Source organism: Pituophis catenifer, unplaced genomic scaffold (genome assembly GCF_029215685.1).
Source record: "Pituophis catenifer annectens isolate HBS135680 unplaced genomic scaffold, rPitCat1.0.hap2 SCAF_15, whole genome shotgun sequence".
NCBI classification, from domain to species: Eukaryota; Metazoa; Chordata; class Lepidosauria; order Squamata; family Colubridae; genus Pituophis; species Pituophis catenifer.
Window position 1 is genome coordinate 2,559,234 of NW_027256895.1, and position 20,124 is coordinate 2,579,357.

Genomic DNA, 20,124 nt, shown 5'->3' on the forward strand with positions numbered 1-20,124 from the left:
ACCCGGAAGCATTCCAGTCTTGGGGGGGGGGGGGTCTTTCGATGGGCCCGTTTTTGCTCATCCTGGCTCTCCCATTTCCTTTAAATCTTTTTTTTTTTTCAAAAAAGTTTTTATTTTTATTTCTCATAAACACATTTACATGTACAGTCATTTATCCATCATTTGTCATTCATCTTATCTTTTAACTTTCATTTTTCGTTTTTACTTTTTTGGGGCTGCTCTTTTACCCTTTACCTTTACTCCAACCTTTCTTCTTCTCCTCCCCTTCTCTTCCTTCCTCTTTCTCCTACTTTATTCGTTCTTCCTCTCCTTCTCTTTCCTACTTCCCCTTCCCTTCTCCCACTCCTCTCTTCTTCCCCCCTTCTAACCTTCTCTTCTACTCCTCTTTTCCCTCCCTTTTTTTCCTCTCCTTTTCCCTTTCTTCTTTCTCCTCTTCTCTCCTTTCCTCTCCTTTCCCTTCCTCTCTCTCTACTCCTTCCCCTCTCTCCTGTTGTTTCCCTTTTCAGTTTAATCTAGAGTGGTATTCGAGCAGCCCAGATTTTCTATTTATCTCTATTCTCATTTCAGTTTCTCATTTGATTAATATTTATTTCTGTTTCATCATTTGTGTACATTTTTATAATAATCTCACTTTTCCCCTTTTACCTCCCCCCCTCCCCTTTCTCCTTTTACTAGGCATCATCTGGATTTCTATTTTTCTGATTATTTTCTCCCATCTTTTCCCTATCTATTTTATCTCTGTACCCTCATTCATATTTCCTTTCTAACCAGTCGTAAAATTTATTCCATATCCTTTAAATCTAACATCAAGGATCGTGTGGCTTTCCTTCTTGGGATCCAGCAGTCAAATCAACTTGGAAGCAGTGAGATTTCTCTGCCTTCACCTCGCCTCTCTTAGAGATGGCCCGTTACTTCCCCGCTCTTAATTACCGGACAATCCTCGGGGTTAGATCACGGGTGTCCAAACTTGGCAACTTTTACGACTTGTGGACTTCCACTCCCAGAATTCCCTAGGAAAAACGATGCCATTTCAGACAAAACAGTTGTCCAATCTCTTCTTCAAAACCTCCAGTGATGATCGAGGACCCACAACTTCTGGTGGCAAGTTGTTCCACTGGTTAATTGTTCTCGCTGTAGGGAAATTTCTCCTGAATTCCACGTTGCTTCTTTTCTCGATGAGTTTCCATCCGTTGCTTCTTGTCCTGCCTTCGGGTGCTTTGGAGAATTAAGTTTTTTGGGGCAGCCCCTCAAATATTGGGACACTGCTATCAGGTAGTCCTTCCTTTCATTAGACTAGACATACCCAATTCCTGCAACTATATGTTAGAATAGAATAACAGAGTTGGAAGGGACCTTGGAGGTCTTCTAGTCCAACCCCCTGCTTAGGCAGGAAACTCTACACCACTTCAGACAAATGGTTATCCAACCTCTTCTTAAAAACTTCCAGTGTTGGAGAATTCACAATTTCTGGAGGCAAGTTGTTCCACTGTTAATTGTTAACAGTTAACAATTGTTCTCACTGTCAGGAAATTTCTCCTTAGTTCTAGAAGCAAATTGAATTCGATGCGGCATTGAGGTCAGGACGATGGGCTACCAGCTCCAAGGATGGTCTTCATATCTTTTATCCTCTGGGCCTCTAATCATCTTTGTTGCTCTTCTCTGCACTCTTTCCAGAGTCTTTTTTTTATATTGTGACGACTTGGGAGTTGAAGTCCACAAATCTTTAAAAAGTTGCCAAGGTTGGACATTCTTGCCTTCTAGAGGAAGCAGGGCTATTCTTGCTGACAAGATACCTTTGCAACACCTGAAGGTTGACCTACAAGAGCCCATCTCCTTGGTTGTATCACCTGGGTAAATGGCTCCCTCTCCTGGCCAGATTGGGTATTGCCAACATTCTGTTTATTTCCCCCATTCACTTGCCTTGCATGGTTGATTTATTTTTATTTATTTCATTTATTTATTTGAATTTATATACCTCCCTTCTCCCGAAGGACTCAGGGCGGTGTACAGCCAGAATAAGAACACACAAATAGAAAATTTAATAACCAATTTAAAATATATATTAAACAATACGGCCTGTAACTAATTAAAAACCCATTTTTAAACCTCAAGAATTAAAAATTAAAGATTAAAAGTTAAAAGAATTAGAATAGGGCCAGCCCGGCTTGTTGGAACAAAAGAGTCTTGAGGGCACGGCGGAAGGTGCGTAGGTCCGGGATCCTCCGAATTTCCTCTGATTCCATCCTCTCATGGTCCTTCAGATCCTTTTTTTTGTCTTAGAAGATTTAGGGATGACTCCTCCCATCCTACCAATGGAGGCATTGCAGCAACTTGCTTAACAACCAGGGCAAAAATGAAAAAAAAAAAGAAAGAAAGATGGATCTTGATAGATTCGAACTCTGGGCCCTATCTTAAGAAAATGAAATTCAACGTAGAGAAAAGTCAAGAGCCTGGTAGTACAGTGGTCTAAAGCACCCTGTTATTAAGACCAGCTGGCTGCAATTACTGCAGGTTCGAATCTCGCCAGGCTCAAGGTTGACTCAGCCTTCCATCCTTCTAAGGTAGGTAAATTGAGGACCCAGTTTGTGGGGGCAATAAGCTGACTTTGTATAAATATACAAAAGTATGAAGGCTATTGCTGAGCACATTGTAAGCCGCCCTGAGTCTCCGGAGAAGGGCGGCATGTAAATCAAATTAAAAAAAAAAAAAGCCAATGCAATCCTAAATTGCATCAACAGAGGGGTACAATCAGGTTCAAGGGAGGTACTAATACCACTCTACAAAGCCTTAGTAAGACCACACCTAGAATCCTGCATCCAGTTTTGGTCACCACACTATAAAAAAGAGGTTGAGACTCTGGAAAGAGTGCAGAGAAGAGCAACAAAGAGGATGAGGGGGCTGGAGGCTTAAACATACGAAGAACGGTTGCAGGAACTGGGCCTGGCTAGTCTAGTGAAGAGAAGGACCAGGGGAGACAGGATAGCCATCTTCCAATATTTGGGGGGCTTCCACAGAGAGGAGGGGGTCAAGCTATTTTCCAAAGCACCCGAAGGCCAGACAAGGAATAATGGATGGAAACTGATCAAGGAGAGATTCAACCTGGAAATAAGGAGAAATTTTCTGACAGTGAGAACCATCAACCCATGGAACAGAAGTTGCCTTCAGAAGTTGTGGGAGCTTCATCCCTGGAGGCTCTCAAGAAGAGACCGGACTGCCATCTTGTCAGAAATGGTGTAGGGTCTCCTGCTTGGGTGGGAGGGGGGCTGGACTAGATGACCTACAAGGTCCCTTCCCAACTCTGTTAATCTGTTAAAAAAGTAAAATTCAGGCATTCAGGCAAAATTCAACCAAAGGGAATTCTCATCCCTATTGGGGTCATAAATCAAGGGCTAACCGTACACAGGCCGTCCTCCAGTTAACGACCACGACGGAGCCCAAAATTCATGTTGCCCACTGAAACCATCAGAAAAAAAGTGAGCTTTGCCCCATTTCACGAACTTCCTTGCCACGGAAACTGGGAAGCGAATCCCTGCAGTCGTTCAGTGAGTAACACGGTTGTTAAGCGAATCTGGCTTTTCCCCCATGGACTTCGCTCGTCGGGAGGTCGCAAAAGGGGATCACGTGATCCCCGGTCATAACTACGAGTCAGTTACCAAGCATCTAAATTTTCATCCCGTGATTGCTACAACGGTCGTAAGCGTGAAAAACGATCCTACGTCGCTTTTTTCCCCCCCAGTGCCGTTGTAACTTTCAGCGGTCACTCAATGAACCGTTGTAAGTTGAGGATTTATCCATGTATGGCATTTGATTGTGTATGTGTCTCTCTCTCTCTCTCTCTCTCAGCAACCTGGAAGGATTCCTGGAGGAATTTGCGGACATCTCCAAGGAGGATCAAATTAAGAAACTCCACGACCTCCTGGGTCCTCACATGTTACGTCGCCTCAAAGCCGACGTCTTCAAGAACATGCCGGCCAAGACGGAGCTGATCGTTCGGGTGGAGCTCAGCCCCATGCAGAAGTACGGGGCAGCGTTTGGGGGGGTGGGGGGGGGGGCAAAGGAGCCTTGAGTCCATTCCGTGGGGGATTCAAGTGTCAGGGGTTCCAAGTAATTTAGTGTTGGAAAATGGCTACTTTGATTTTACTGGGTCTCTCTTTTTCTCTGTCTCTCTCTCTTTTTTCTCTCTCCCTTTTTCTCTTTTCATTCTTTCTCTTTTTTCTCTCTCCCTCTCTTTTTCTCTTTCTGTCTCTCTTTCTCTTTCTTTTTTATCTCTCTTTTTCTCTCTCCCTCTTTCTTTTTTCTCTCTCTCCCTCCCTCTCTTTTTCTCTCCTTTTTTCTCTCTCTGTCTTTCTCTTTCTCTCTTTTCTCTCTCTCTCTTTTCTCTCTCTTTTTCTCTTTTCTCTCTTTTTTCTCTCTCCCTCTCTTTTTCTCTCTTTCTGTCTCTCTCTCTTTTTTATCTCTCTTTTTCTCTCCCCCTCTTATTTTCTCTCTCCCTCCCTCTCTTTTTCTCTCCCTCTCTCTTTTTTCTCTCTCTTTCTCTTTCTCTCTCTCTTTCTGTCTCTCTTTTTCATCATCTCTTTCTTTCTCTCTTTCTCTCCCTCTCTCTCTTTCTGTCTCTTTTCTCTCTCTCTCCATCTCTCTTTCTTGCTCTTTCTTTTTTATCTCTTTTTTTCTCCCTCCCTGTCTCTTTTCTCTCTCTTTCTCTCTCTCTCTCTCTCTCTCTCTCTCTCTCTCTCTCTTTCTATCTATCACAAACACACACACACACAAAAGGCCTCTGCAGACTCTCCTCTAAACCCTCTAGAAATCGTGTGATGGGAACCTGGTTCTCACATGGACTCTGGAACCTCCGAAAACCGTGCGAGAATGCTCGTACGATTTTTGGAGGCCTCAGAGGCCCTGCGTGCCAGCGAAGGCGCCGTGGCGTGCCACCCGCAACATGCGTGTCATAGGTTTGCCACCAGAACTTCTGTGGTGAGTCAGGCTTGAAGTGCTAAGAACGCAATGTGTTCGCTTCTGGCAAAACCAATTATTTTGTGGAGTCGTATAGGAATTGCTCTCAGAGAAGGATTCGTTGGATATAACTCTTCATGCATTTGCGCAGTCTTGTTCAACCAAGCCAGCTAAAGACCTAGCAGCTATATTTATATATCCGTGATATCGTGGCTGGGGCTCAGAATATTGGAACGAACCCCCCAAAATGGATCAACTCATCAGTAACTGGATGAACAATGTCGCCATCTAGTTATGGGATTCTCCCCATCCTGTCCCCGTCCCCCCCACATATAGTTATTATATGTGCTACCCATGTGGGTATGTACAGTAGTGCCCAAAATTGTGGAAACCTTTTGGGAAAAGTGTTTTTTTTTTTTTTTTTTTTTGAAGTTTGATGGCTAATAACACCACTTTTTTTGTTGTTGTTGGAGTTTCAAGATAATCCTATTCCTATTTATTTATTTATTTATTTATTTATTATATTTCTATACCGCCTTTCTCCCGTAGGACTCAAGGCGGTGTACAGTCAAGAAAAATATAGACACACAAACATCATAAAATTGCTAATTAAAATTATTACTTAGTTTGGTCAATCAAATAAAACCCAGCATTAGATAACATTTAAAAAATCATTCACATGTTCGTATGTTTAGCCCCGCCTGTTGGAACATCAGGGTCTTGAGGGCACAGCGGAAAGCACGGAGATCAGGGATATTCCGTATCTCCGGGGGCAGTTCATTCCAAAGGGTTGGAGCCCTCACAGAGAAGGCCCTCTCCCTGGGAGTCGCCAGTCGGCATAAATTGACTGACGGTACCCTGAGTAGTCCCTCCCTGTGAGAACGAACTGGTCGGTGGGAGGCTATTGGTGGCAAAAGACGGTCTCATAGGTACCCAGGTCCTAAGCCATGGAGCGCTTTAAAGGTGATAACTAACACCTTGAATCGCACCCGGAAGAATAGCCCAGACCTTCACCCAAATTAAATTCTATGGAGCCGACTCAAGAAACTGGTTAGTCAGAAGCGACCCAGCAATAAAACCCAGTTAATAGAAGCCATCCTTCAATCTTGGTTTCACATGATAACAGCTGCAGAACTCAAAGACTGGGTTCGCTCCATGGGAAGACGGTGTAAGGCCCTCATTCATGCTAAAGGTGACCCAATGAAGTATTAACTGACATGGTGATAATTTTTGTATATCTCGTTTTTTCTGCGTGTTTCACTTTTCTTCTTTATCCTGTAACTGCTATTCTAATATGAGCCGAGGTGGCGCAGTGGTTAGAGTGCAGTACTGCAGCTACTTCAGCTGACTGCTAGTTCAGCAGATCAGCGGATCAAATCTCACCGGCTCAAGGTTGACTCAGCCTTCCATCCTTCCGAGGTGGGTAAAATGAGGACCCAGACTGTTGAGGGCAATATGCTATTTAGTATACTGTCTTTGGTGTAAGCCGCCCAGAGTCCTCGGAGAGTGGGCGGCATAGAAATATTAATGATAATAATATAATATTAATAAAATTAATAATAATTTTATCTATAAAATTATTTATAAATAAATAATTTTACAAATAAAAATTAATAAAATCAATAATAATTTGACTCTACAAAAAACCACCTTACTCGGAACAGCTTACATCCTCCGACGATACCTTAACAGTTCCTAGGTCCTTGGTTAGGACTTGAGCTGCTGAGCTATTAACCAGCCTCAAAGGCTGTGAATCTCACCAAAGATTAAATAATAATAATAATAATAATAATAATAATAATAATAATAATAATAATAATAATAATAATAATAATAATAGCAAACCCTTCATCAATGCAATTGCATTACATTCTTCATTAAATTATCTTTCCATTGATATAGAAGTTTATAATATTACTAAAACAAAAGTGGTGTTATTAGCTAGCTTAAGGAAATACAACTTTTCCCAAAAGGTTTCCACAATTTTGGGCCACTACTGTAGGTTATCGCATCTTTTCTTATGTTAGTCTCCTTCCCTTCTTAATTTTTCCCCCTCCTCTAACCTTCCTTTTTCCCAAATCAGGAAATATTATAAATACATCTTGACTCGCAACTTTGAAGCCCTGAACTCCCGCGGTGGCGGAAACCAAGTCTCCTTGCTCAACATCATGATGGACTTGAAGAAATGCTGCAATCACCCCTACCTCTTCCCCGTCGCTGCCATGGTAGGTGTGCCAGCCCAGTGGCTGCCAGAGGGTTGGTGACAGGAATGTCCTCTGGCGGCAGGAATTGTCGTCTTCAGCTTAGGGTTCCCTTCGGCTTATAACAAGAGGGACGTGGTGGCTCAGTGGCTAAGACATTGAGCTTGTCGATTGAAAGGTCGGCAGTTCAGTGGTTCGAATCCCTAGCGCCGCGTCACGGGGTGAGCTCCCGTGACTTGTCCCAGCTTCTGCCAACCTAGCCGTTCGAAACCCCGTAAAAAATGCAAGTAGAAAAACAGGGACCACCTTTGGTGGGAAGGAAACAGCGTTCCGTGCGCCTTCGGCGTTGAGTCATGCCGGCCACATGACCACGGAGACGTCTTCGGACAGCGCTGGCTCTTCGGCTTTGAAACGGAGATGAGCACCGCCCCCTAGAGTCAGGAACGACTAGCGCAGATATATATATATATCTTTGTATCATTATTCTCATTTATCATTTATTCAACAATGGCATTATCATTCCATAATAATAATAATAATAATAATAATAATAATAATAATAATATTTTCACATATTATTGTCCCGGCAGGAATCTCCCAAGCTGCCAAGCGGTGCCTACGAAGGGGGGGCTCTCATCAAGGCCTCTGGGAAACTGATGCTTCTGCAGAAGATGCTGAGGAAACTGAAGGAGCAGGGCCACCGAGTGCTGATCTTCTCCCAGGTAACGAAAATGGGCTCAGGTACGGATTGCCTAACAGGCTCACTGATGCAGTAGAATGCCGAGATCCTCGAAAGAAGGCAGAGAAGAAGGATCAGGGGCGACATGACATGATAGCAGGGTTCCCATATCTCAGGGCTTTGCCAACAATTAACCAGTGGAACTACTTGCCTCCAGAGGCTGTGGGTGTGTTTCATCAGTGGAGGGTTTTAAGAAGATGTTGGATAACCATTTGTCTGAAGTGGTGTAGGGTTTCATGCCTAAGCCGGGGGGGTTGGACTAGAAGACCTCCAAGGTCCCTTCCAACTCTGTTATTCTATTCTATTCTATTCTATTCTATTCTATTCTATTCTATTCCATTCCATTCCATTCCATTCCATTCCATATTTTTCTATTCTATTCTATTCTATTCTATTCTATTGTATTCTATTCTATTCTATTCTATTCTATTCTATTCCATTCCATTCCATTCCATTCCATTCCATTCCATTCCATTCCATTCCATATTTTCTATTCTATTCTATTCTATTCTATTCTATTCTATTCTATTCTATTCTATTCCATTCCATTCCATTCCATTCCATTCCATTCCATTCCATTCCATTCCACTCCATTCCATATTTTCCTATTCTATTCTATTCTATTCTATTCTATTCTATTCTATTCTATTCTATTCTATTCTATTCTATTCTATATTCTTTTCTATTCTATTGGTATTCCAGAACCTTTCTAGGAGCCTGGGGAGGGCGAAAACGGCCTTCCCTACCACCCCCGGAAACACTCTGGAGGCAGGAAACGGCTGGTTTTCTTATTCCCAGTCCCACGTGTGCCATAGGTTTGCCGTCACGGGTATTCCTGCTTGAACAGAGGGTTGGAATAGAAGACCTCTAGGGTCCCTTCCAGCACCTATGATTCTGTATGTTTTAGAGTCATTTAGATATCTCGGATTTTTTTTATTTTTAAAATGAGGCTAAAACATATACATTTTTCCCACTACTTAGTCCTTCAACTGATTTTTAATAAGGGGATCTAGATTTACTGGATCTTGGTGAGGTGGCCTTCCGAAGGGAGGGGCCCCTTTTCTTATTTCTCCACCAGTTGACATCTTTTGAACTGTTTTGCCTTTGTGCAAAGTGACAAATTGCTACAAAGGCCACGTTCATTTACATAGTTGGCGTAATGTCCTTATGTGGCCGATGTCTGCGTCTCATTCGTACGGGCATTGTTGTGGAAAGGATGCAAAGAGTCTCCAGTTGAAGGGACACTGATGAATGAGTCAGCCTTGTCCCAACTTGTTCTGTTCCCCTTCCCCACACAGGCAAACACACAACCAGGCACGCCTGCCAAGATTTTATTAAGCAATCAGACTAGAAACCCTTGCAGATAAGAGTTTTGGCAATAAACTGCGAAATGCCTACCAAGTCAGTTTTCACTCACAGTCAGCAAGAGAGAGTTTATCCTCAGTCCGGTTCAGTAGCAAAAAGTAATCCACGAAGCAAGAGTTAGCCAAGGCCCAATCCAAATATGCACAAGCCAGATTTCAGATAACGCGATGTGACTCTCAGGTTTTTAACTTTTACCGTCACAAAGCCTGAAGAGCAATCCCACCCACTTTTATTCCTTGTGGGGTGTGGCTCAGTGACTCAACTCAATCTCTGGCCCTCCCACGCCTCTTCCGTTGCTGCGCGCGCTTCTCCCTCCGACGCTGCCTGGGATCAAGCCAGGATTCATCATCCTCGCTCCCTATCTGTTGTTGTTCCGATATGCTTTCCCCCTGGCATATCCCAGGCTGTTCCTCTTGGCCTTCGGATGGAACCTGAGGCATTGCCAGAGAGGAGGGTCCTGGAGAGGGAGGCCTTATCAGTTCCTCCCCATCACCTTCTGAGTCCTCTTCCTCTGTTAGGACAGGCTCGGGAGTCGGGGTTACAACACAACTGGTCCATTAGAGCAGGATTACATTATACTAGTTCTGCTATTCTCCTGTACAATGTACATACACATTTTGTAATATACAAAGTCTATGTTCTGTCCCCATCCCACACGCACACACACACACCAACAGACGTTCAAGAGTTAAAGACCAAACCAGCCGGCAAAATCCTTTTCCTTATGATAACGGAACTTGGCAACAACCTAGTGGCTGCCTGCCAAGAGTTTATTATTTACAAAGAGGAGAGATAACTTCTCCCCACTTCTGATACATCAAAAGAAACAGCTCAATAATTACGGAGTTAATCAAGTCCAGAGATAATCCAGCAAAGTCTATAGCAAAAAGTCCGGCAATGCAGAATGGTGTGGAAGCTTTCAGCTTTGTTCGTCACAAGGTTTGACTGGCCACCACGCTCCCTTTTAATATCCTGTGGGGTGTGGTCCAGTGACTCAGCCTAATCTCGGGCACGCCTTTTCTTCTGTTGCGCGCGCTTATCTCTGCGACGCTGGCGTGGATCCAGCCAAGACTCATTACCCTCATCACTGTCCACCTGTGGCTGCGTGGACGTGCTTGGTCCCGGCCCTATCTCTTGCCCTTCGGCGGACACCGAAGGCATTGCCAGAGAGGAGGGTCCTGGAGAGGGAGGCCTTGCCAACTCCTCTCCTTCACTCTCGGAGTCCTCTCCTGCCGATGACACAGGCTCCGGTAACAGAGCCACAACAGGCTAAATAAGCACATGTCTGTCATTTCTCACTGGGCTCTCAGAGAGGAATTAGGGAGTCCTGTGTAATATCAACAGAAGAGAATATTTCAGCATTGAACTGTGGGGGTCCTTGGTGCCCTCTGAGCTGGGTGGTTTTCTTGCAGGCGTTTCATGACCCAACTAGGTAACATCATCAGTGCTAGAAGGGAGCAGGGTTTGCTCTCTCTGTTTATATACCAGGGGCTTGCTCTGCCAGTGTTGGTGTTAGTGGTGGGACGTTTGTCGTGGAACCACGAAGACCAGCACTCCTACCAACACTGTCTATTATAAACAGAGAGCAAATCCTGCTCCTCCTTCCTTCTTGCACCGATGACGTTCCCTAGTTGGGTCCCGAAACGTCTGCAAGAAAACCAAGCTCAGAGAGGAACTGAGAATTGCCTCTTAAAGGTACCGGGCCTTAACCCCATCTATAAACTGGCTTAGTTCTTTTTTTCTATGGTGGCTTATTTCCCCCCCCCCCCCTTTTCCACCACCTGCTGAATATTTTCCTATTGGTGGACAGTTTCTCCTTTCGGTTTCTCCATGGCAACTTGGGTCTAGGAGGTGATGGAACTCGTCTCGGAGTGAGGTTGTCAGGAGGAGACCAAGAGGGGCGACCCTGTCAAGTTCATTATCTCCGGAAACGGACTCTTTGTACCCTGTCAAGGGGCTGTCAGCCCGACTGACGGACGTTTCCTTCTGACCTGCCTTCCTGGGAGAACAGCAGGGAAACGTTCCTCTCGCTCCTTCCAGCATTTTGCAATTTATCCAGAAATACGTTTCGGTTTAGCCTGAAGTGGCCAGGTCGACTCTGAATTGCCCTCGAGCGTATTCATGCTCCGTTCCGATTAATCTTGGCTTTTTCGCCTCTCGCACCGGTTAAGTGGTTTTAAGTGGGTGCTTATTCTGGCATCTTTTGCATTGTTAACGGATGATGACAGCAGGTGGATTATGGGTTATAACGCCTTGGTAAGGCCACACTAGGGATGTGGTGGCTCAGTGGATAAGACGCTGAGCTTGTGGATTGGAAGGTCGGCAGTTCAGCGGTTCGAATCCCTAGCACCACGTCATGGGATGAGCTCCCGTCACTTGTCCCAGCTTCTGCCAACCTAGCCATTCGAAACCCCGTAAAAAATGCAAGTAGAAAAAATAGGGACCCCCTTCTTGATTTCTATTTACAATTCAATCTCGTAACAAAAACATTCCTTAAATTTTATGTTTACTCTCCAGCCAGGAATACCCTTTATTCTATATTAAATAGTACTCGGTGTCCTCCCTCTCCTTCATTTCCATAGATAATCTGTCCATCTCTGCACATTCGTATATTTGTTTTATTATGATTTGATCTGGAGGGGTGCCTGATAGTTTTCAATTTTGTGCTACCACAATTCTACTTGCCATTAGTACGTGTAATACAACATATTGTATACTTTTCTGCATTTTCCCTTCCAGAATACCCAGGAGAAACAATTCCAGCTTTCTTTCTATCTTCTGCCTTGTTATTTCATCCAGCCATTTTTTAATCTTGCCCCCAAATTTCCTAATCTTAGGACAGGTCCACCACATGTGGTAGAATGTCCCTTGTGTCCACACCTCCAACAATTCGGAGACCTATTCGAGAATATCGAGACCACCTTCTGCCACCAAGAGCCTCCCGCCGGCCAGTACGCTCCCACAGAGAGGGGCTCCTCGGGGTGTCGTCGGTCAAACAGTGTCAGCTGGTGGCCCCCAGGGGGAGAGCCTTCTCTGTGGAGGCACCTGCCCTATGGAACAAATTGCCCCCCGGAGATAAGGAGGATTCCAGATCTACGCACCTTCCGCCGCGCCTTCAAGACCTTTCTATTCCAACAAGCCGGGCTGGCCTAACTCTTTTAATTGAGTAATTTAGTTCTTAATTTGATTTTAAATTGGGGGTGTATTAATTGTCGTGGGCCAATACTATTTAATTTGTTTTAAACAATTTTTAAATTTTGTATTCTATGTATTTTTATTCTAAGGCTGTTCACCACCCTGAGTCCTTCGGGAGAAGGGTAGTATATAAATTTGAACAATAAATAAATAAATAAACATCCTGGCCAATAAAACAGTCCTTGCAACTTTGAACAGTCACTAAACGGGCTGTCGTCGGTGGAGCACCAACGGTGCTTTCGTTTTTCTTGAGGCGTTTCGACTTTTCGAGCAGCTAACGGGCCGTATTATCATGACCGTGAGGTTTCAACCTGCCTGTTTCCCCTTCTGACTTGAATCTTGCTGACGGTGTTTGTGTGTGTTTTTTTTCCCCAGATGACCAAAATGCTGGACCTGCTTGAAGACTTCCTTGACTACGAGGGCTACAAGTATGAACGGATAGATGGTGGCATTACCGGAGCTTTGCGCCAAGAAGCCATAGATAGATTTAATGGTGAGTACAAGGGCCGCGTGAGGTGATTACCTGTGTTTTCCCCCCAAAATAAGATCAGGTCTTATTTCCTTTTGGGCCCCAAAATAAGCACTAGGGCCATGATGGCGAACCTATGGCACACAGGTGGCACGCGTTGTTAAGGAATTTGCAGAGTAACCCTTGAATAGCAAGGGTGTGTACATGAAAGCGACTGAGAGTAGGTACGAATAAACACAGTCAACACACAGATACACTGAGTTGTGTTTATTTTCAGGAAATAGTAAGGCACAGTCCAATAAACAGTCCAGGTCATACACATATAAAGCAAGAGATAGCAAAACGACAGTCCAGGGATAATCCAGTTACAAAGTCTTCTTACCAGTTGTTGTAGTCATTCACAATAAACAGTTCTTCTGGATTTGCAAGTAGCCATATCGTTGGGCACGTGAGCTCAGCTCTGGCGCACATGCATGCACCGGCCAACACTAGGGCTTATTTTCAGGGGGTGTCTTATTCCCCCTCCCCCCCCCCGATGTACTGGAGGCCCACTTCTTCTGCTTGTTTACAGTGGGGCAGGAGGCCGTGCGGTGCGGGTGGGGGTAGAGCTGTCCATGCCCCCTCACTGTCTTACCTCAGGCAGGGTTGGGCTTCAAAAATTTTAGCAAGGGGTTCTCTGCCCGATTGCTGGGTGGGCGTGGCCATGGTGGGTGTGGCCTAGTCGGCCTCCTGCACTACAGTGGGAGGGGGGCATTTTTGTCCTCCCCAGGCTCCGGAGGCTTGTCTTGAGCCTCCGGGAGGGCAGAAACGGCCTCCCCAGGCTCCAGAGGCCCTCCTAACTTCCGGTAGACCTGTTTTTTGCCCTCCCCGAGCCTCCGCGTACGCCCTGCACTTACCTGCATCCAAAACGGGCCGAGTGGGAAGGGGCCAGCCAGGAGTGGGATTTGGGGGTTCTCCGAACTGCAAAGAATCTTAGCTAGAGGTTCTCCTGAACCCCTGTGAACCCCCAATAGCCCACCCTTGACCTCAGGGCCCCTGCAGCCAGGCCACTTATACTCTCATATCTGCCTCGTGGTAGCGGCTCCAATAGCCGTCAGCCCACTTCTGCTTGCTTGCAGCCTCAATAGAGCAGGAGGCCGAAGTGACGTGCCGCTGCCATGAGGTGAGGTGGGGGTGGTGGAGTTGCCTCACGCGCCCCGCATCAGCCTACCTCAGGGCCCCCGCAGCCAGGCCATCCACGTCCTGACACCTGCCTCGCCTCGTGGTCGTGGCACCACCACACCGTTCAACCTCCTGCTCCGTTGCGGCTGTGAGCAAGCAGAAGTGGGACTACCGCTGCACAGGTGTTGGGGCATGGATGGCCTGGCTGCAGGGCCCATAGGGCTGCTCCACCGCCCAGCGTCACCTCGTGGCAGTATCATCACGAGCAAAAAGACGGAATGGGCAGGTGGTATTGTGGCCCGCCGGTGGCCAGCAGAACTGGCAGCAGAGTCAGACAGTGAGGAGGTTGGGGAGGAACGTGGGCCAGTCCTGGGGGCTGTGGAAAGCTCGGACGAGGTCTCTGTGTCGGAGGCAGAGAGGGAGCTAGACAGCAGTGGGGCAGAGGAACAGCTGGAGCCTGTTCCCAGTGTGCGCACGCGCAGAGCTGCCAGAAGACAAGAACAACTCAGAAAACAGATGTTCTGTCCCCGTACCACGCACACACACCCACAGACGGCCCGGAGTTAATAAGCCTCACGACAAAACTCTTTGATGATAAAGCTGGCAGCAACCCAGTGGCTAGCTGCCAATTCAGACTTTACTCACACAAAACAAAGATTAGACTGCAAGCATTCCGATAAAGCAGGCAGAGTTTCAACAATACAAGGATTAATCCAAATGCAGTCCAATAAAGCAGGCAAAGTCCAGTAACGCAGAGATCATGGATTATTTCTAGTTTTTGCTCGTCACAAACTGAACCGGCCACCACACCCACATTTATACCCTGTGGGGTGTGGTCCAGTGACTCAGCTAATCTCTGGTACGTCTTCCCCTCTGCTGCGCACGCTTCTCCCTGCGCCTTTGGCGAGGGTCCAGCCAGCACTTATCTCCTTCGTCGCTGTCCACCTGTGGCTGCGGGGACGTTCTTGGCTCTGAGCCTATCTTTTGGCCTTCGGTGTCCTCCGGACGCATTGCCAGAGAGGAGGGTCCTGGAGATGGAGGCCTTGCCAACTCCTCTCCCTCACTCTCAGAGTCTGCATCTGTTGATAGCCCAGGCTCAGGCAATGGAGCCACAACAACAGGGTCGACTCGGGAGTAAAGCCACACCTTGGAGTCGATCGGCCCCTCCCATAGGAAACAAAAGAGGAGCGAATGGGGAGGGGGCTTTTGCAGGAAACCATTCGTTCGTTCGGTCGTTTCAAGGGTGAAAAGTTCTGTTTGTGACTCTGTGCCAAGTTTGGCCTTGTACTGCGTTTGGAAACAAGTTACGTGGCAGCTTGCCAAGCGAGATAAGGTCTGTGTCGATAAATAGTCCTCCGAAAGACTGTTTGGACAGGCCTTGCTGACCGTGAATGAAAGGAATTCACAGTCGTGTAAATAAAAGAGGTTTTGCCGGGACCAATTCCTGCTTCCTGATTTTTAAGGGAGCCTAGGTCAGAACAGGCGGCGGCGCATGTTCTTAAGTAGGGCTTATTTTGGGGGTACGGCTTAGGCGCACAAGTAAAAAAAAAAGGATGCTAGGACTTATTTTCAGGAAAACAGGGTTATATTTATTTATTTATTTAATTTTTTTATACCGCCCTTCTCCCGAAGGACTCAGGGCGGTGCACAGCCGAAAATAAAAACGAACAGTTATAAAATTTAAAACAGTTTAAAAGGAATTAAATAATTTGGCCCATTTCATTATAGGGAGACAGGAGCTGGGCTTTCTGTTTTGAAATTCCTCTCCCCTTCTTGGCTGCGGCAAGCAAGCAGTTGCCAGCCAGGATTTTCCAACAGCATTCCAAATATTCATTTCATTTCATTTCATTTCATTTCATTTCATTTCATTTTATTAAATTTGTATACCGCCCTACTCCCGAAGGACTCAGGGCGGTGAACAGCCATAAAATAAAACATATAAATACAAAATTTAAAATAGAGATAAAACAAATTAAATAAATTTGGCTGAACCATTTTAAAACCCAATAATTTAAAACCAAATTTAAAATTCCCATTTAAAAGAGGAAAATTATATCAATATTTCACTTTTTTTGCGGCGGGGCAGGGGGGTGTTTCTCGTGCCAATTATTCACCCAACCTTTCCTTTCCAGCCCCGGGAGCCCAGCAGTTCTGCTTCCTGCTCTCGACGCGAGCTGGCGGCTTAGGGATCAATTTGGCCACGGCAGACACGGTGATCATTTTTGATTCCGACTGGAATCCCCACAACGATATCCAGGTGAGTATCCTTCTGTCAGGAAGACACATCAAACAGAGGATGAGTGATCCTTTAGGGGATCAGCCCAAAGCTTCTTCCCTCTGGTCCGTCACAAGGAGCTCTGCTCATCCAAAGCAAGCCCTTCCATGCATTGCTTTTTATTTAGGATTAGGATTACGAGATGCGCGTAGGTGTCGTAAGCCTCGGTTGGACGCTCTCTCTGCCTTTCATCGATGTCTTTTGGCAGCCCAAGATATATTGGAAATCCCACACTCACTCACTCTCCCTCCAGACAGATGATAGACAGACAGATAGATACTATAAGATAGAGGGATAGATGATAGAGAGAGATGAGATATAGATACATATAGAGAGAGATAGTAGATCAGATAGGATAGAGAGAGAGAGATGGATGGATGGATGGATAGATACAGATGAGATAGATAGATACAGATGATATAGATAGATAGATGATAGACAGACAGACAGACAGACAGACAGATATGGATGGATGGATGGATGGATGGATGGATAGATAGATATGGATGGATAGATAGATAGATAGATAGATAGATAGATAGATAGATAGATAGATAGATATGGATGGATAGATAGACAGATAGATATAGATGATAGATGGATGGGTACATAGATATAGATGATAGATGATAGATAGATAGATGGATGGATGGATAGATAGATAGATAGATAGATAGATAGATAGATAGATATGGATGGATAGATAGACAGATAGATATAGATGATAGATGGATGGGTACATAGATATAGATGATAGATGATAGATAGATAGATGGATAGATGGATAGATATGGATGGATAGATAGATAGATATAGATGATAGATAGATAGATAGATAGAGATAGATGATAGATGATAGATAGATAGACAGATAGACAGATAGATAGATATAGATGATAGATAGATAGATAGAGATAGATGATAGATGATGGATAGATAGATATAGATGATAGATAGATAGATATAGATATGGATAGAGAGATATAATGGATAGATAGATAGATAGATGGATGGATAGATATGGATAGATATGGATAAATGGATAGATATGGATAGATAGAGAGATAGATATATAGATAGATGGATAGATAGAGAGAGATAGATGGATAGATAGATATAGATGATAGATAGATAGATAGATAGATAGATAGATAGATAGATGATAGATGGATATGGATAGAGATAGATAGATAGATAGATAAATAGATAGATAGATGATAGGTAGGTAGGTAGGTAGATAGATACTGTAGATCTGGAGTCTCAAACTCAATTTTGAGACTCACAGGATGCTTAGATCTGGCCCGAATGCCCAATGAAATTGAGTTTGACACCCCTGCTATGGATGAATGGATGGATGGATGGATTAATAAATATGAATAAAGCCAGCTTGGTCTAGTGGTTAAGGTACTGGCCTTGCGACTAGGTGATCATTAGTTCTAGTCCTGCCTTGGGCATGAAAGCCAGCTGGGAGCCTTTGGGTCAATCACTAGGAGACGGTGAGTTCTAGTCCCGCCTTAGGTATGGAAGCCGGCTGGGTGACTTTGGTCCAATCATTCCCTCAGTCCTGCTCACCTCACAGGGTTGTTGTGGGGAAAATAAGAGGAGGAAAGAATCCCTGGTATGTTCGCCCCCTTGAGTTATTTACAAACAACAATAAAGGTGGGCTAAAAACAAAAATCCAACACATAAATACCTAATTTTGGGTTGTTTTCCTCCCTGCCCACCCCCCCCCTCCCCATAGGCCTTCAGCAGAGCTCATCGGATCGGCCAGGCGAACAAGGTGATGATCTACCGCTTCGTCACACGGGCCTCCGTGGAGGAACGGATCACCCAGGTGGCCAAACGCAAAATGATGCTGACTCACCTGGTTGTCCGTCCGGGGCTGGGCTCCAAGTCCGGGAGCATGTCCAAGCAGGAGCTGGACGACATCCTCAAATTTGGCACGGAGGAACTCTTCAAAGACGAAAACGAGGGTGAGAGACCAGACCGGGGTGGGGGTGTGTGGTTGGCTACTGTGAAGGGGGATCCCTCTTAAGCAGGAGATTTAATTGCAGTCATCTAACTGTCAGGGTTTCAAGTAATACACCCATAGCAAGCAAAACTGCAAGGCAGGTCGATTCCTCAAAAGAATAGCTTTATTGGCTATATTGGCACAGATCTGGTGAAAACCGGCTCTGAAGGTTCCTGCAATTTTCACCTAATTAAAAGTAAAAGTTTTCTGCCCAGTGGCAAAGAAATTCAGCCAAGTGGCAAAGAAATGCTGGGCCAAAGTTAAAAAGCGGTTAGAGGAAATAACACAGAACTCAATAAAGGGAGAACCAGAGCAATTCCTACTAGGGATTCCCACAGAAAATTACACAAAGGAAATACAATATTTAACATTACACGTACTGACAGCAGCCCGCATAGTCTATGCCCAAAATTGGAAGAAGGAAAACCCACCAACAGAAGAAGATTTAATTTAAAAAAATTTTTAGAATGCGCAGAGATGGACAAATTAACAAAAGAACTCAAGGAGAAAGAGGATACAGAATATTACAAAGTGTGGTGTAGATGGTATGAATGGTTGGAGAATAGGAAAGATGAGAAAGAGGAATAAAGGAGAGAGGGGGGAAAATGTTGAAGATCGAGGTACAATGTAGACAAAATAAATGTGGAGTAAGATAAAGTTAAAATAATGTGGAGTAAGATAAAGTTAAAATATGCGTAAATATCTGTAAATAGTAAGAAAGGATCACTTCGAAGGAGCTGTAAAAAAAGGGATATGTATATAAATGTTGTATGTTTTGTGCCTTGTTTTAATGTGTTCACAATAAAAAACTTTTTAAAAATTTAAAAAAAATAAAATAAAAGTAAAAGTCCCCCCCCCTTTTCCCCAAACAATCAGTCACAGGGTCCAATCGAGGCTCCGTCCGGTTGCCGGGTATCTTCACTCCTCCTCTCTCCGACCAGGTGTTAGAATGACCTTGATTCTCAAGAGAAAGTATTTTGTTTTGGCTACAATACCCCAGCTATGGCAACAGTGAAGCGGTCAAAATGGCTTCGGTCAGGTCAGCTTCAGGGTTGACCCTAATCTTTTCGCCCTTTAGGAAACTTTGAAAGACCAAATTATTTTGAATACAGATCCAGTTCCCGTCATCCCGGTGTGTTTACTGACCAAATGTCATTAAATCCGCCGTGATGTTTTATCCTCCCCATCCTGTTCCAGGCGAGAACAAGGAAGAAGACAGCAGCGTCATCCACTACGATAATGAAGCCATCGCACGGCTCCTGGACCGTAACCAGGACGCCACTGATGACGCCGACGTCCAGAACATGAACGAATACCTCAGCTCCTTCAAGGTGGCGCAGTACGTGGTTCGGGAAGAGGATAAGGTCAGTTGTGGGGTCGTGGCTGTTTTGGGTCTTGGGCCACCAGCTGGTGCAAAGATGGCCATGCCTCTCTCGCCCTGGATCAGCGTTTCTCAACCCTGAGCCACTTTAAGATGGGTGGACTTCAACTCCCAGAATTCCCCAGCCAGCAAGGTTTTACCAGCATTCAGCATGGATAGGACAAGGACATAGAACATCAGAGTTGGAAGGGACCTTGGAGGTCTTCTAGTCCAATCCCCTGCAGACCCTACACCCATGATGGCGAACAGAGGCATATCGGTGGGCATGCGAGCTCAGCTCCACTGATTTTCAGGCCTTATGGGCCCACCGGAAGTCGGGAAACAGGCTGTTTCCTCCCTGGGGAGGGGTAGGGAAGGCCCACTTTTCACTCTCCCCA

General features: G+C 45.1%; 1 protein-coding gene across 1 annotated transcript in view; it reads left to right on the forward strand.

Annotated features, from left to right (window-relative positions):
* The window catches only part of CHD3 (chromodomain helicase DNA binding protein 3), a 122,735-nt gene that overhangs the window by 71,432 nt on the left and 31,179 nt on the right, over positions 1-20,124 (forward strand). The window contains exons 18-24 of the mRNA XM_070954356.1: positions 3,844-4,017; positions 7,034-7,175; positions 7,742-7,873; positions 12,826-12,943; positions 16,213-16,337; positions 18,097-18,328; positions 19,564-19,730. Coding sequence (XP_070810457.1) covers positions 3,844-4,017; positions 7,034-7,175; positions 7,742-7,873; positions 12,826-12,943; positions 16,213-16,337; positions 18,097-18,328; positions 19,564-19,730 — 1,090 coding nt within the window. The remainder of the gene's footprint in view (positions 1-3,843; positions 4,018-7,033; positions 7,176-7,741; positions 7,874-12,825; positions 12,944-16,212; positions 16,338-18,096; positions 18,329-19,563; positions 19,731-20,124) is intronic.